General features: G+C 37.8%; 1 protein-coding gene across 1 annotated transcript in view; it reads right to left on the reverse strand.

The window, feature by feature from the left end:
• Positions 1-14,384, reverse strand: part of LOC136864128 (serine/threonine-protein kinase PLK1) — a 390,167-nt gene that overhangs the window by 283,997 nt on the left and 91,786 nt on the right. The window contains exon 4 of the mRNA XM_067140737.2: positions 6,190-6,401. Coding sequence (XP_066996838.2) covers positions 6,190-6,401 — 212 coding nt within the window. The remainder of the gene's footprint in view (positions 1-6,189; positions 6,402-14,384) is intronic.

Genomic DNA, 14,384 nt, shown 5'->3' on the forward strand with positions numbered 1-14,384 from the left:
TCCTTTGGGGTTTGTGCTTAATATTATCATGTCATTATCTATATTAGTAAAGTTGTGTTTGTAATCAACCATGTGTTGTCCTATTGCCGAAAAATGGTTGTGTTTTATGGCATTGACGTGTTCGTTGTATCTGATAGTAAAGTTCCTGCCTGTACGTCCTATGTAGCTTGTTAGGCAGTTATTGCAGCGGATACGGTAAACTCCAGAACGAAGGTATTTGTTGTTATTGTTGATAGTTTTTGTGTTATGTATGATGATGTTGCTGTTATGTGTAGTCCTGTAGGCTATTTCAAGGTTATGTTTTTTGAAAATGTTGGTTAACGAGTATATGTGCGTGTTATTAAATGTAAAGGTTGCGTAGTTTTTCTTAGGTTTGTCCATTTTTGATAATTTAGTTTTGGGTTTTGATTTGAATTTATGAATGATTGAATTGACTGTATCTTTCTTGTATCCATTTTTTCTTGCTATTTCTTGGATTAAATGTATCTCTTCATTAAAACCTGTTTTTGAAAGCGGTATGTTAAAGGCTCTATAAACCATACTGTAATATGCTGCTTTTTTATGGGAGCTAGGATGAATGGAGTCTGTTGCTATTGTATTTATTGTATGGGTGGGCTTGCGATAAATTTTGAAAGATAAATGATTGTCTTGTCTAGTAATGGTCAAATCGAGATAGTTCAGTTTGGAGTTGTTTTCTGATTCTTTTGTAAATTGTATATGTGGGTCTATGGTGTTTAATTTGTCTAACAAAGTGTTGTCATTAGTTAGTCTATTATCTATGATAGCAAATACGTCATCAACAAAACGGCACCAAAAGAATATTCCGTTTATTGTACTGATTGAGTTGTATTCGAGGTGGTCTAAATATATTTCAGCAATTATACCGGAGGCGGGAGAACCCATTGGTAAGCCTAGTTGTTGATAAATTGTGTCATGGAACTTAAAAAAGTTGTTATTGACGGCAAATTCTAAAATTATTATGAATTCCTCAATTTCTAAATTACTTAGTTTTCTGTAAGTTTTGAGGTTGGGTGAGATTATACCTATAGTTTTTTTAGTGGGGATATTGGGGTACATATTGGTAATGTCATATGACGCTAAGGAATGGTATCGTTCTAGTTGTAGCTCTTTAGTTTTGTTGCAGAAGTCTACTGAATTGCGTATAGTTTTATTGACATGAAATGAATGTTTTTTAAGGAATTTTTGGATGAATTGCGATAATTTATATGTAGGACTTGCTCTGTAATTTACTATGGGTCTCATGGGTATGTTGTCCTTATGTATTTTTGGAAGAGCTTTTGCATTCAGTAGTTGGGGGTTCATGACTATGAGATTTTGTGCTTCAGTTTCGGTAAGTAGTAGGTGCATATTTTTAAGTAGAGTCTTGAGATTTCTTTGTATTATATTTGTAGGGTCCTTGCGTATGATCCGAAAGGTGTCGTTATTGAAAACTTTTGTTTTTTGAATGTATACATTTTTGTCAATGACTACTGTGGTGTTGCCTTTGTCCGCTTTAGTTACGACCAGATTGTTTTGTTTTATCTTGTTGTTTAGTCTATTTATGTGTGTTATATTAATTTTTTTATTGTGTGAACTATTTTCTTGTAATTTCTTGATATACTGTGGTAATCTTTTTGCGATGTCGTGTTTTACTTCATCTCGTAGGTCATATGGAATTTTCTGTAATGCAAGTTCAGTTTCCGCGGTGGTAGTTGTGATATTTTGCAAAACTGAGGTATTGCCCCAATTATGTTTTGGACCCTTACTCAAAATTTCAGTTTCTGTTTCATCGGATACTGTACTTGTGAGATTTTTGATCGAAGGATGGAAATTATGTTCAATGTCAGAATTAGGTTGGGATGAGGTAATCTTATTTATATTAGGAATCATGGGTTCCGTTCTTCGTGTCTGTTTTAAAGACTCTAATTTTTTATTAAGGTTGTTTTGTTTTTTTATGGCTAAGTTCTCTATTTTGTCGTTAGTGATACGTTGAAAGTGATCCCAATAACTATATGGCAGCTCTTGGGATACTCTCAAATGTAGTGGATACAATTCATTGTTCAAATATTGTTTTTTACGGTAAAAAAACTTGATTTCCGTTTTCAGCCAGATTTTGTTAGTTTTATTTAATGTGTTACGTGTCTGATTGGTAACTCTGTGCTTATTGTTATACTTCTTAAGAAATTTAGGAGTTAGGTTGTTGGCAAGGCATTCTTTTAGAAAGGCGATATTCTTGGTGGTGCATTACGTCTTGCCTGGTTGGCATTGATATCTTGATTAATAAATGTCATGATGTTCCGTATTGATATCTATAGTATGTCATAGAAAGAAAGAGATCCACCTTATCAATACTAAATTTAATAATGTTCTTTAAAACAGGACCGGTTTCGACCTATCACAAGTCATCCTCAGCTGTCATTTACATACACATTAGAATACATGTTTTAACTACTTTTATGGTTTTCAGAAACGCCGAGGTCCTCCGGAATAAACCTTCTATTTTATTTAATAGAATAGCTCACAGTCGGGTGAATGTAGTCCTCCTCTCGGAGCTGGCTGTATGTCTTCCGCTCATCAGTTTATACTTCTTTCATAAAAGGGGAAAAAGAGATGTAAATAATTAATCAGAATCAACAGAAAGAAAAAGAATAAATAATTGTAATTTTGAACGGCTAATGCTAACGAATGTAGCTCTTGTAAGGCAGACCCTCTGATGAGAGTGGGCGGCATTGGCTGTGTTTAGGAAACTACACGATGCTGTAATGAATTACAGTGGGGACAGCACAAATGCCCACTTCCCCAGACAAGAAAATTAATCATTTATGATTAAAATCCTCCAATCTGGCTGGGAATCAATCCTAGAGTCCTGAGGACCGAAGGTCAAATGCTGACCTCACAGCCATGGAGTAGGATGTAAATATAGATGAAACAGAGGCATCAATTTTGACACTTTTTTAATTTTTCATAGACGATCTTCTTTCCAAAATCAATCAAATAAACTGGCAAAAATCACACTGAAAATTTCCAGACTATGCCAAGGACCCATAAGGTAACCTCTGTTGGAAAAACAATAATCAAAATTTAGTGTCAAAGTCACAAAATCTAACCAATCAGGAAGCACAAAGAGAAAATTAATAATTAGCAAACACATTGCTATTACCCATAACCAGTAAGCTTAGAAGCAGAAAATGTGTTAGTACCAAAGAATATAATCAAAAATATAGATAGACTGGTTAATACTACAATGATGAATGTGATAGGCGCATTTTGTGATTTTCATCACAATAGGCCAAAAGGACTTAAGTCATCATTATCATAAATTTTGTCACCTGTCACCGTCAGTGAATTTTGACATAGACAGTATTTAGTATTAATGTTGCTGTACAACCTCACCGAATTCTAACCTAATCCAGTCATTAACAGTGCTTTCTGGTAGACAAGAATTAATCAGTCAATATCAGTAATTCTGACACCGACAATAATAAGATATTATTATGGTCACTTTGGAACCTAACTGAACAAAACTCTACCCTGTCACCAGCAGTGCTTTCTGGTAAACTAGAATCTAACCAGTCACTAAAAGCAACTTTTTTTGTTACTTGTTTAACTTTGTTCTAACACGTCAAAGGTTATTGTTGATGGAAATATGAGAAAGGGATATGATTGGAAAGATAGCAGCCGTGGCCTTAATTAAGGTACAGCCCCATTACTTGCCTGATGCAAAAATGGGATAATAGAGAAACCCATCTTCAGGGCTGCCGACGGTGGGATTTGAACCCACTATCTCCCTAATGCAAGCTCACAGCTGTGCGACCCTAACCGCACAGCCAACACATTGGGTAAAAGTAACTCTTGGGGTTTCTGGAAGTGTTATGACTTTATTAGAGCACTATGCATTTGTTATATTGGCAGCTATGTAAAACCATCAGCATGCCAGGCAGACATAAGTGGAGTGAGGAGGGAATGAGAGGGATGATGGCGTAACATCAATGTTACCGAATAGGATATTGCTTTAATGCTCCTATGTCACTGGTATCAGTGTACCAACTGACGGTCCCTGGGAGGTCATGCATAAGGACAGATACGTTTCACTAACTCTTCTCCTTGCTGTCCACTTGCCAATATTGACAATACATACCCTCCCCAAATTATAATATTCTACTCCTGTTACATGACATTCACACCAAATCTCCAGAATTAAAAAGATGATCTCTGGCCAGTGTAGACCTTGGGCTATTTGATCCAGTTTGTCTGTGAGCATTGTTTTTCTTTATAATATGTTTCATCTTCGAAAACATTTGTAGGTGATATTCTTAGATATTTGCAACATAACAGAAGAAAAAAAAAGTGTTGCACTTTTATTGCTTGGTAGGATACGTTCATATAGGTGTACTAATAATGAATCGCCACCCTCAATTTACTTCATGAATGTTATTGAAGTTATGTTTCTGCATCTTAGGATACACACTTCTTATTATCACATATACTGGCATCATATCAACTAGGTCAATTTCACTACTGGCTGTACCTTCACTTTTACAACAACAATCAACAAGGTTTCTCAGAAAGAAATATACAATAGTGAATAAATCAAAACCATCTGTGACATCAACACACATTTTTCACTGTTAGGTTGAGGAATTGCAGAGGTTTACTTTTCAGAACTCAAAATTATTCAATACGGCTTGTTATACGAAATGGTATAAATCATACAAAACCCAGTATAACATATCTGCAATAACACTTGTCACAGCTCTAATGATGAATCATGTCACCTAAATTTTCAAGAAAAGAAGGGGTGAAAACATCTTTCAAAAATTCCCCCAGAAAATGTCAAAGTTGCATAGTATGAGATCCTTGGAGTTCATGTGAGAAAATGGTTGCCATCTGCTGCATGGCCAATCCAGTAACATGAAAGCATTTCGTCCAGTTGGAAGTTAAAGTTTTCCCTCTCCTCATGCAGCTGAAGTATCAACCAATAAACATTAAGAATTTCCAAAGGCAATACTCTTGCACTTGGGAGGTTCACTCCCCATATCTGAACATTCTATTCATTCAATTTTCCACCCAAGTGGAAAATAGACATGTCATTCAACATTATCCAATCACTAAATAAATCTAATTCTTCATTACATTGCAACATATCGATGCAGAAATCTTGATATTTAATTTTGTCTTCTTTACAAAGGTGCTGCAACAACTGAAATTTATAAGGAGTCACTTTCCATCACGTCAGAAACATTTTCCAAACAGGTTTTTTTTCTGTTAGTTACTGTGGAGGATCAAACCACCCTTCGGGCTGAATACCCAACATACACATACACAGTGGTTTAACGTCATACTAACACATAGTAAGTTCATTGGTAACTCAAGGATGGAAAAGGGCTAGGACTGGGAGGTTTAGTGACAGTGACTTAATTGGTACAGCCCCAGCATTTTCCTAGTGTGAAAATGGGAACCACAGGAAACCATCTCTAGAACTGCCAACAGTGAGATCCAAATCCACTATCTTCTTTGCTTACAGCTACGTGACCTGAACCACGCAGCCAACTCGTCCAATCAATGTGTTTTTATTGTATGGGCTCATTTGCCTCGAAGCAGCACTATTTGTTAGCTCATGACATATTTCGTTATTATACAATTCTACCAAAGTAAATTGCTGTATTACTGTACTCTGTAATCCTGAGTAAACACCAGAATTTGCACACAATTCCTGCAACTTGAAAAATATTAATCAATCGATACAATCACTTCAGCCTATCTAGAAAAGTGGAATGTTATTATGCCAGTGATTCACTTTTCGTTCTGGCCAAAATGCAAATAAGTATGTGAAAATTTTCCAAAAGGATTTATAAAAAAACTGATCTAAGAAAGTTCTTAAAAGCATGGAAATGGTAAGATATGAAATTCTGCCATTGGTCAAAATATCCACTGCAGTCATGGCTAACCTGGAAGTTCAAACCCACCATCTCCTAAAATGTAGCCTTACAACTATATAACTCCTATAATGTACCTGACTCAATTGTTGTCATTTTCTCTGAATTACTCCATCCCACTGCCACCAACAAAGAGATTATCATTTTTTTTAATATACAGAAGTATACAACTATATCATGTAATACATAGAAAAAGCAGTATGATCTGAGACAATGGAGGGAAGAAAAATTTGATTAAGAACAAAACACTAACACTTTATTGCACTTATCTGCCTGGGTAGCCAGGCCAAAGTCTGCCAGCTTCACCACCATTCTCATACTCAGCAACATGTTGCCTGGCTTGAGATCCCTATGGATCACCTTGCAGCTATGAATGTAGTGAACTCCTGATATCAGCTGCCTGAGGTAGTATCTTGCTTCTGGCTCTGTGACCAAACAGCGATGCTTGAGAACATGGACCAGAGACTGTGGGCAAGAAAAACGTAGCATACATTAATTCACTGTCTATCTCATGATAGTGATTATAATACACTGCAAAGAGAAAGATTTTGGTAAGTACCCCAAAATGAGGGCTAGTACTGATGGGAGAGCATAGAATATTTAGAGGTCCACCAACGGAGGACAGGAATGATGGTAGGTTTCCATAAAACAATAGACAAGGTACGGAGGGCATACAAGAGGAAGGGGAAGGAAAGGGAGAAATTGTGGAAGACAGGTAGGCTAATGTTTAAACGGGAAGTAAATTGAGAGCTAAGAGATCAAAGAAGGGCTCCAGTTGCAATTTTTTTCAAAATGAACTTTTTTCCTACATCTTGCACTTCTTCAGGAGGCACATCTGGTGAGCAGAACAAGGGCTCAGGCATGCTTGTACATGCCAGTGAAATCACACATTAAAGTACATGGATGGTAGAAGAAGAACCATATATTCCACTTGGGACTTTGTTATAACCTCACTGTTTTAAGTTTGCATAAGAAGAGCCTGAGAGTTCATATTTGGGCCCTTATTCCACCAGCTGGGATGTTTTATACAAATAATACTCTGCTAAAATAACGCACTTTTGAATATTTATATTGTTCACGTTAATATTTACTCCCACAGATGTTAGGCTAGAACCTTTAGACAGGCAGGAATGAGAAGGCAGGAAATGTTTCACTAGTAATCTTATACAACCTCTTTCTGTGAATATGTATTGTTGGTTTGTCATGCTGTTGTTATTGAAAAATGTCTGACTGTGATAATCCATCAAGGCCTAAGAGGCGAAGTGGTCCACCTACATGGAGTGATAAAAAAACTGAGAGCAGAAGGAAAGGAATACGATTCCTGCCAGGTGCACAGGAACCAAATGCAGGTAAACATTATTTCATTCTTGTAATAATATTGTATTCTGCAGATATTTAGAGAGGTTTAAAAGGTTTAATGGATTTTAAGATCATTGTTAAGATGTTGACATAATGAGACATATCGAGAATTTTACATAGCAAATTATTGTCCTTATATATTTGTGCTGTGGTTTTTTTCAAATGCTCGCAAAGTTGTCTAATATGATTCAATGACAACATAAAATGCAAAACATACAACAACTTCAACATGTTGGGAGATCAGAATGCTAAAGATGCTTTCTTATAGAACCTAATAAAGGTTAACTCTGCAAAAACAGCAGGTGTGTCTCAAATATGAAAAGAACTCCATTTTTTTAAATAGTGAGATTTCAACATTGTTTTAAATTCTCTCATACTGTGAATTATTTATGGCCTGATATATTATGTTCTTAAAAAAAGCATTATTCTTTTCAGATCCATATTGGTGAAGTTGTGAAGGAAGTCTGCAGGGAGGGGTTTGCTAAGCAGGTCAACAGACTTTGTGATCTCAATTTGCAGGAAAGGTTCCAAAAGACTTCCAAGGAAAATATAACACAAGGCCAAAAAAGGGAAACCATAGATGTAGTGCAGAAAATCAGGGATCACATTGAAAGCGTTCCATATAAAGTATGTCTTTATGGGAAATATGGTAGAAAAGCTAGATATTTTTAACCTGTTCTAGATACAGTAAAACTCTATGACATATTCCTGGTAAAGCATTTCTTGGAAGTCAACAGTAAAATTAGGGCAAAGAAGCAAAATTCTGCATCAACTGCATCAACTACCTATTCAACCAGCCTAGACATTATGTCCGCTCAACATGAGAAGAACTGAAATTAAACATCCACCTAGAGTTGGTGTAACGGATAAGACATAACTCGAAGAGGATCATAAAAGCCACAAATATAAAGCTCATGCATTTTATATTAAGCTAGGGGGAAAAAAAAAAAGGAAGCCATTGCTGATTGCTGAGACAGATGAGGCAGTCAATGTGCTTTCTTCTGATTTTATTTTAAAGAAAATATCCCATGTCTGTGACGAGTGACGTGTTCTACAGTCGCCAGTTATGGTTTTGTGTAATGGGCAAAGGAAAAATGTTATAAATATAAAATCATCAGGCAGAGGTGCCAACGTTTGAAGTGGATTATCAGTAATCACCCTCCGCCCACAAGAAAAATTTTGAGTCAAGTCCAAAGCATGCTCCTTCCTTCTCGATAATGACACCCCCTTTTCCCTTCTCTCTAGCAATCTATTCAAAAGTATATCATATTACACGATAACATTTGCATGCAACCTGTTAGTTCTGTGTTAAAACATTCCTTGTAGCTTGTTTCTCACGCAGCAGCTGCTTTTCAGTGTAGTTTTTCTTGAAGCATCCTTCCCGCTGTGACATTTTCGTCTTCTGAACCATAAGCGATTCCAGTGCAGATGTGCTTAAAGTAGGCCTCACTTCTTTCTCAATCTTTCTGTCAACTGTCAGCTACACTCAACACAACAAATACAACATTACTGAAGGATTTACAGTGGAGAAGAGCAGCGCCTGAGCTCCTTCATTCATAATGAATTTGAAAACGCTTATGGGTAACAAAAGGAAGTCACGATCGAATAAGTATCGTTGCCAGCTCACAAGCATTGAAATGAGGATGATTTAGGAGGAAGGCTCGAAAGGACTGAACATATTCCCTTCTTTTCTTTTATCCGTAGAAAATGTTTTCTCGTGATAATGTCAGTTTTTCCGTAATAATTTCCCCTCTGGCTGTAATTCCGTAATCGTGACATGAAATCCGTAATTATAACGGAGAATCCGTAATAGTTGGCACCTCTGTTATAGTTAATTAAACTTCTGTATCAGTGTTTGGTAATGATGTGCCGTGTGTTTTTTGTCTCTCGTGTAAAATTACAAAATATTAACTTGGGCCCTTCTTCAAGTAAGCACTTCAACTGTAATTCAGAATGAAGCCAAAGGCACATACCAGAGATACATTCATCTACAAAAGCAAATTCATATATATCATAATAATGAAAACTGAACTACTCATAGGGACAATTATCTACATGTTCTATGTAGATGAACTAAGAGAACAAAACAAATGGAGCTTGAAAGGCAGCACAGAATCTGATATCTAGCATGCATACTTATAAGAAGGCAATTTATAGCAACAATCAGACAAGAAATAATAATAATAATAACAATAATAATAATAATAATAATAATAATAATAATAATTGTACCGGGCGGTACACCTCCACGCCGCTAGTTCAAATATTGCGCCAATTGAAACTCCTCTACAGGAGAAAGCCTGAACTTTAAAAAACTGTATTAACTCAACAGTTTCTCCAAAGATGGCTCTGTGTGAATTTTGATGTGTTTTTGTTTGTAAAAAAAAAAAATTCTTGAATTTTAATGCGGCGATGGAGAGTGCTTCACCCTCTCGAGCTCCCCTTCATTTTGAAATTGAGGTGACTACGTTTTCATAACCGTTTCTTCTCTTCCTTAATGTATTAAAGTTTTTTCATACGAGTCACCTCCCTAGCTTGGGATTAGCCCCTGTGTATCGGCCTAGAGCCACTTAGGTTTTAAAATGTAGATTTAGGAGTGCAAATTCACGCCTCCATCCTTTTGTTTTGGGCCATTTAAATTAACCTGGTTTTTTGCACACTAAGGCCCAGTAGATTGGGTACGAGATACCCCTGTTTATTTATAAGTATGCCTTAAGGGCAGTCAAGTGTAAAGTTTGTTTATGGCCTTCTGATAGGCTTGAACTATCGAGAGCGGGTCAGCTCTTTATGGTGTTGTGATAAAAGTGCCTTAGAGAGGCTTGAAATGTAAGGTTGGGAGCTAATGCTCCATGTATTAAGGGTTTTCGGCCCTTTGGTGTTTTGTGATCGTGAGCTGAGAGCTCAAGGATTGATGAATTTGGGCCCGTAGCCCAGAATTTGTAAAGACCACTTACTGGTGCTTTCTTGTAAAGCGGCATTGTACCTGATTTTCCTTGTTATTTCCCCCTAGTGGAAACTGTTTAAATTTTTCTCTTGGTTGTGTACCTGATTTAACTTGTTGTTATTTGTTGTACGCTCAAAATTCTATTTCACCATTGTTAAGTTTTGAAAATATAACCTTGTTGAAATTTTTAATTCCTCTTTTGAACTTGTAGTTAGACCTATTCCAGCCTGCACCTTCTTTCACCTCTGATTTCCACGGATAACTCCGCAATAATAATAATAATAATAATAATAATAATAATAATAATAATAATAATAATAATAATAATAATAATGGAGTATATTCAAAGAGGGGCTGATATTTTTTACCGATGTTTTGTCTGGTTCTGAGAAGAACCATTTAGATTAAAATAATGTACCATGATCTAGTTTGAAGTGTAGTGCATCTTCTGTTTGCTGCGATATCCATAACTGTAAAGCAGAGCTTAAACTCGAGCAGCCAAGTGGTGTTGCTTACTTAGCACCACCTGAGAGACACGTGTAGGGTATTTTAAGGTGATAACTATACATGTGAAGAGACCTCCTAATGCCAACGAAATTGAAACTAAGAAACTTAAGAAGGAGCTAAGAAACAAACTATCACTGAATGAACCAACCACACAATTTTCGGGAGACTTCAGTGTTGCAGAAATTTCAGCAGCTCTGAAAGAAATAAAAACAGGTAAAGCAGCTGGATTAGATGAAATATATCCAGAGTTCCTGAAACACTGTGGTCCTAGAACTCTGGACTGGCTAGTTAAATTCTGTAATGACATCTTACGGAGCAGTAGGCTCTCACCCCTGCTCAAGAGAACAAAAATAGTTGCCATCCTGAAGCCTGGAAAAAGCGGAAACAGTCCAGAAGATTATCGACCCATCGCACTCTTCAGCATATTAGTGATGGGACATTCGATTCATTTTACTGAATCGATTCATTTGATTCCGTTCACGTTACTGAATCGATACAGTGATCCGATTCACGGCACATTAGTCACCGCTCCTACTACATCTGTGTAGTATGTGCTGGTAAGACAGCAGCAACAGCATTCAGTGCTCGCAACTGCCATCTGGTCTTCATACTATGAACTCCTTTCTTAGAAAAAAATGCTAGTCACTCTAATACATCGAAGGTTTCCGGCGACGCAGGGTGGAAAGGTTAGGATTAGGGAGGTAGCAGCCATGGCCTGAATTAAGGTACAGTCCCAGCATTTCCTGGTGTGAAAATGGGGAAACTACAGAAAACCATCTTAACGGCTGCCCTCTGAAGGATTCGAACCCACCATCCCCTGAATGCAAGCGCATAGCTATGCGATACTAACCGCATGACAACTCGCTCAGTCATTTCTGAAAATATGTATTTTTCTATCAGCTTAGGATTTTTTTAAATCGTCATATTTTGTACAGGCTACCCGAGATGTACAGTAGCCCGCTGGTTTTCTGATTCAACATACCGTTGGTTAAGTTGATTGAAGTCTTGTGCAACGATATGACATATGAACTAAGAGAATACCGAACCGTTCTTCCCAATATAAAACAGGTACTTTTGAGTGGTCATGAGCATGACTCATAGTCAAAGGGCAGGCTAGAGTTGAGTTTAATTGTCAAATGTCAACTAAGTTATAATACTAAGATTCATTAAACTAATAAATAGTATAACCTAATAGCCTACCTAATTACTAGCTACTTCAGAATTATGTTTTGACTACCTTTTCAACACTGCAAATAAATCCATCTATTATTTAAACCTCCCTGTAAGAAGAGGACAGTGAATGCAAATGGGTATTATTTTCAAATGAGCTGAGCTCGAGAGTCCATTATAGCATACGATTCTTTCAGTGTACTCTGGCTCACTGTATGTCTCGCTGCAGCGGAAGCTCTGCTCTCCGCCAGTGTCCAGTGAGCCGAAGGAGCCTTGTGTATCTTGTATCTCACTGAGCCATGCTCGTTCGCGATTCTTTCGGTGTGCCATGGCTCACTGTATGTCTCGCTGCAGCGGAAGCTCGGCTCTCCGCCAGTGTCCAGTGAGCCGATAAGGAGCCGTGTGTATCTTGTGTCTCACTGAGCCGCACTCGTTCACGATTCTTTCGATGTGCCATGATTCACTGTCTCGCTGCAGCGGAAGCTCGGCTCCCCATCAACGTCCAGTGAGTGCGTCACTCAGCACTGTCCGCTGGGAGTAAGCTGAATCATGTGCCGTGAGCTCGCCGTTCCTGTGAATCGATTCACTCGGACACTTGAATGAATCAATACAATGCTTCGAATCATGCATTCAGTAACCAACACTACAGCATATGCTACAAGCTAATCAAGAGAATGGTCTACAACAGAATCTCAGCCACAGCCTTCCAACACACACCAGCCGAACAAGCTGGATTCCGACCGAACAGAAGATGCTGTGACCAAGTACTGGCACTCACCAGCCACACTGAGAATGGATTTCAGGAGAAGAAGAAAACTATCGCAGTGTTTATGGACCTAACATCAGCTTATGACACGGTGTGGCGACAAGGAATGGTACTGAAATTCTTAAAGATTATTCCTTGTAAAACCCTCGTGACACTTCTCAACATGTTATGCAATAGAGTATTTTAAGTATATCTAAATGGCAATGTAAGCAAGCCTTACGTACTAAATGATGGTCAACCACAAGGATCAGTTCTCGCTCCACAACTCTTTCGCATCTACACTGCAGATCTTCCAGCAACTGTCTCTCAGAAGTTCATATATGCAGATGACATAGCTCTGACCGCCCAGTCCAATGATTTTAAAACAGCAGAAACTGCACTCACCAAGGATCTCCACAATTTGAACAAATATTTCAACACCTGGAGACTTAATCCTAACCTGAACAAAACTGAAGTGAGCTGCTTTCATCTAGATAGTCGAAGAGCCAACTATGTACCCCAAGTGGAATTCAGTGGCCAGCAACTAAAATATAATCCTTGCCCAAAATATCTGAACGTCACAACAGACCGGACATTGTCGTATAAACAACACCTCTTAAATAACGCTGCAAAGCTAAAAATGAGGAATAACATCTTGCACAAGCTCAGTGGAACTGGCTGGGGAGCAAACGCAACAGTTCTGCGAACATCAGACCTTGCCTTAGTCTACCCAACTGCAGAAAACTGCTGCCCTGTATGGCTTAACAGTGCACATACTGCAAAAGTTGATGTCCAGCTGAATGACACAATGAGGATAATATCAGGCACCATCAAATCAACACCTCTGAAATGGCTGTCAGTGTTATCCAACATCCATCCCTCTCACATACGAAGAGAAAAAGCTCTGCTAAAAGAATGGCACAAATGTTGCAGTGATCCTCAATTGCCCTTGCATCAGGACTGCAAACTTCAGACATGACAAAGGTTGAAATCCAGGAACCCATCACAGAAGCTTGGTGAGAAGTTCAACTCGCATTTCGATGCTGATCAAGCCTGGCATGAAGAATGGAACTCATCAAACCCCGACCACCCGGGTTTAATCAATAATCTATGCAGAGCTCCGCCTGGTTTCAACTTACCAAGAAAGGAATGGACATCTTTAAACAGAATCAGGACAAATCACGGAAGATGTAAATTTTGGCTCTTCAAATGGGGAAAAACTACAAGTCCACTGTGTGACTGCGATAACGTGCCTCAGACCATCCAGCATGTTGCTATGGAGTGTCCAAGAAGAAGGTTCCATGGATCCATCCAAGAAATACATAGTGCCACTGAAGAAGTAGTGACCTGGCTGTGTACACTGGACATTGTATTTTAACAAACCAAATATTACCTACAGTCTGACATGTAAATATTTTATATAAGTTCTTTGTATGTTTCCTATGTATCCTTATTTTTGCCATAATAAATAAATAAATAAATAAATAAATAAATAAATAAATAAATGAATGAATGAATGAACGAACGAATGAATCAATCAATCAATAAATAATTATAATAATAATAATCATCATCATCGTATGGCCTCAGCTACCATGTGCAGACATTTAAATTTGACGCCATCTGGCCGTCTGTCCGTCAATTTCGATGCTCTGTTTTACTCTAGGCCTACTAGATAGACCGAGTAAACCGAAACTCTCTTGGGCATTTATGGCTGAGATTT

This window comes from Anabrus simplex, chromosome 2, assembly GCF_040414725.1.
Source record: "Anabrus simplex isolate iqAnaSimp1 chromosome 2, ASM4041472v1, whole genome shotgun sequence".
In the NCBI taxonomy this organism is placed as follows: Eukaryota; Metazoa; Arthropoda; class Insecta; order Orthoptera; family Tettigoniidae; genus Anabrus; species Anabrus simplex.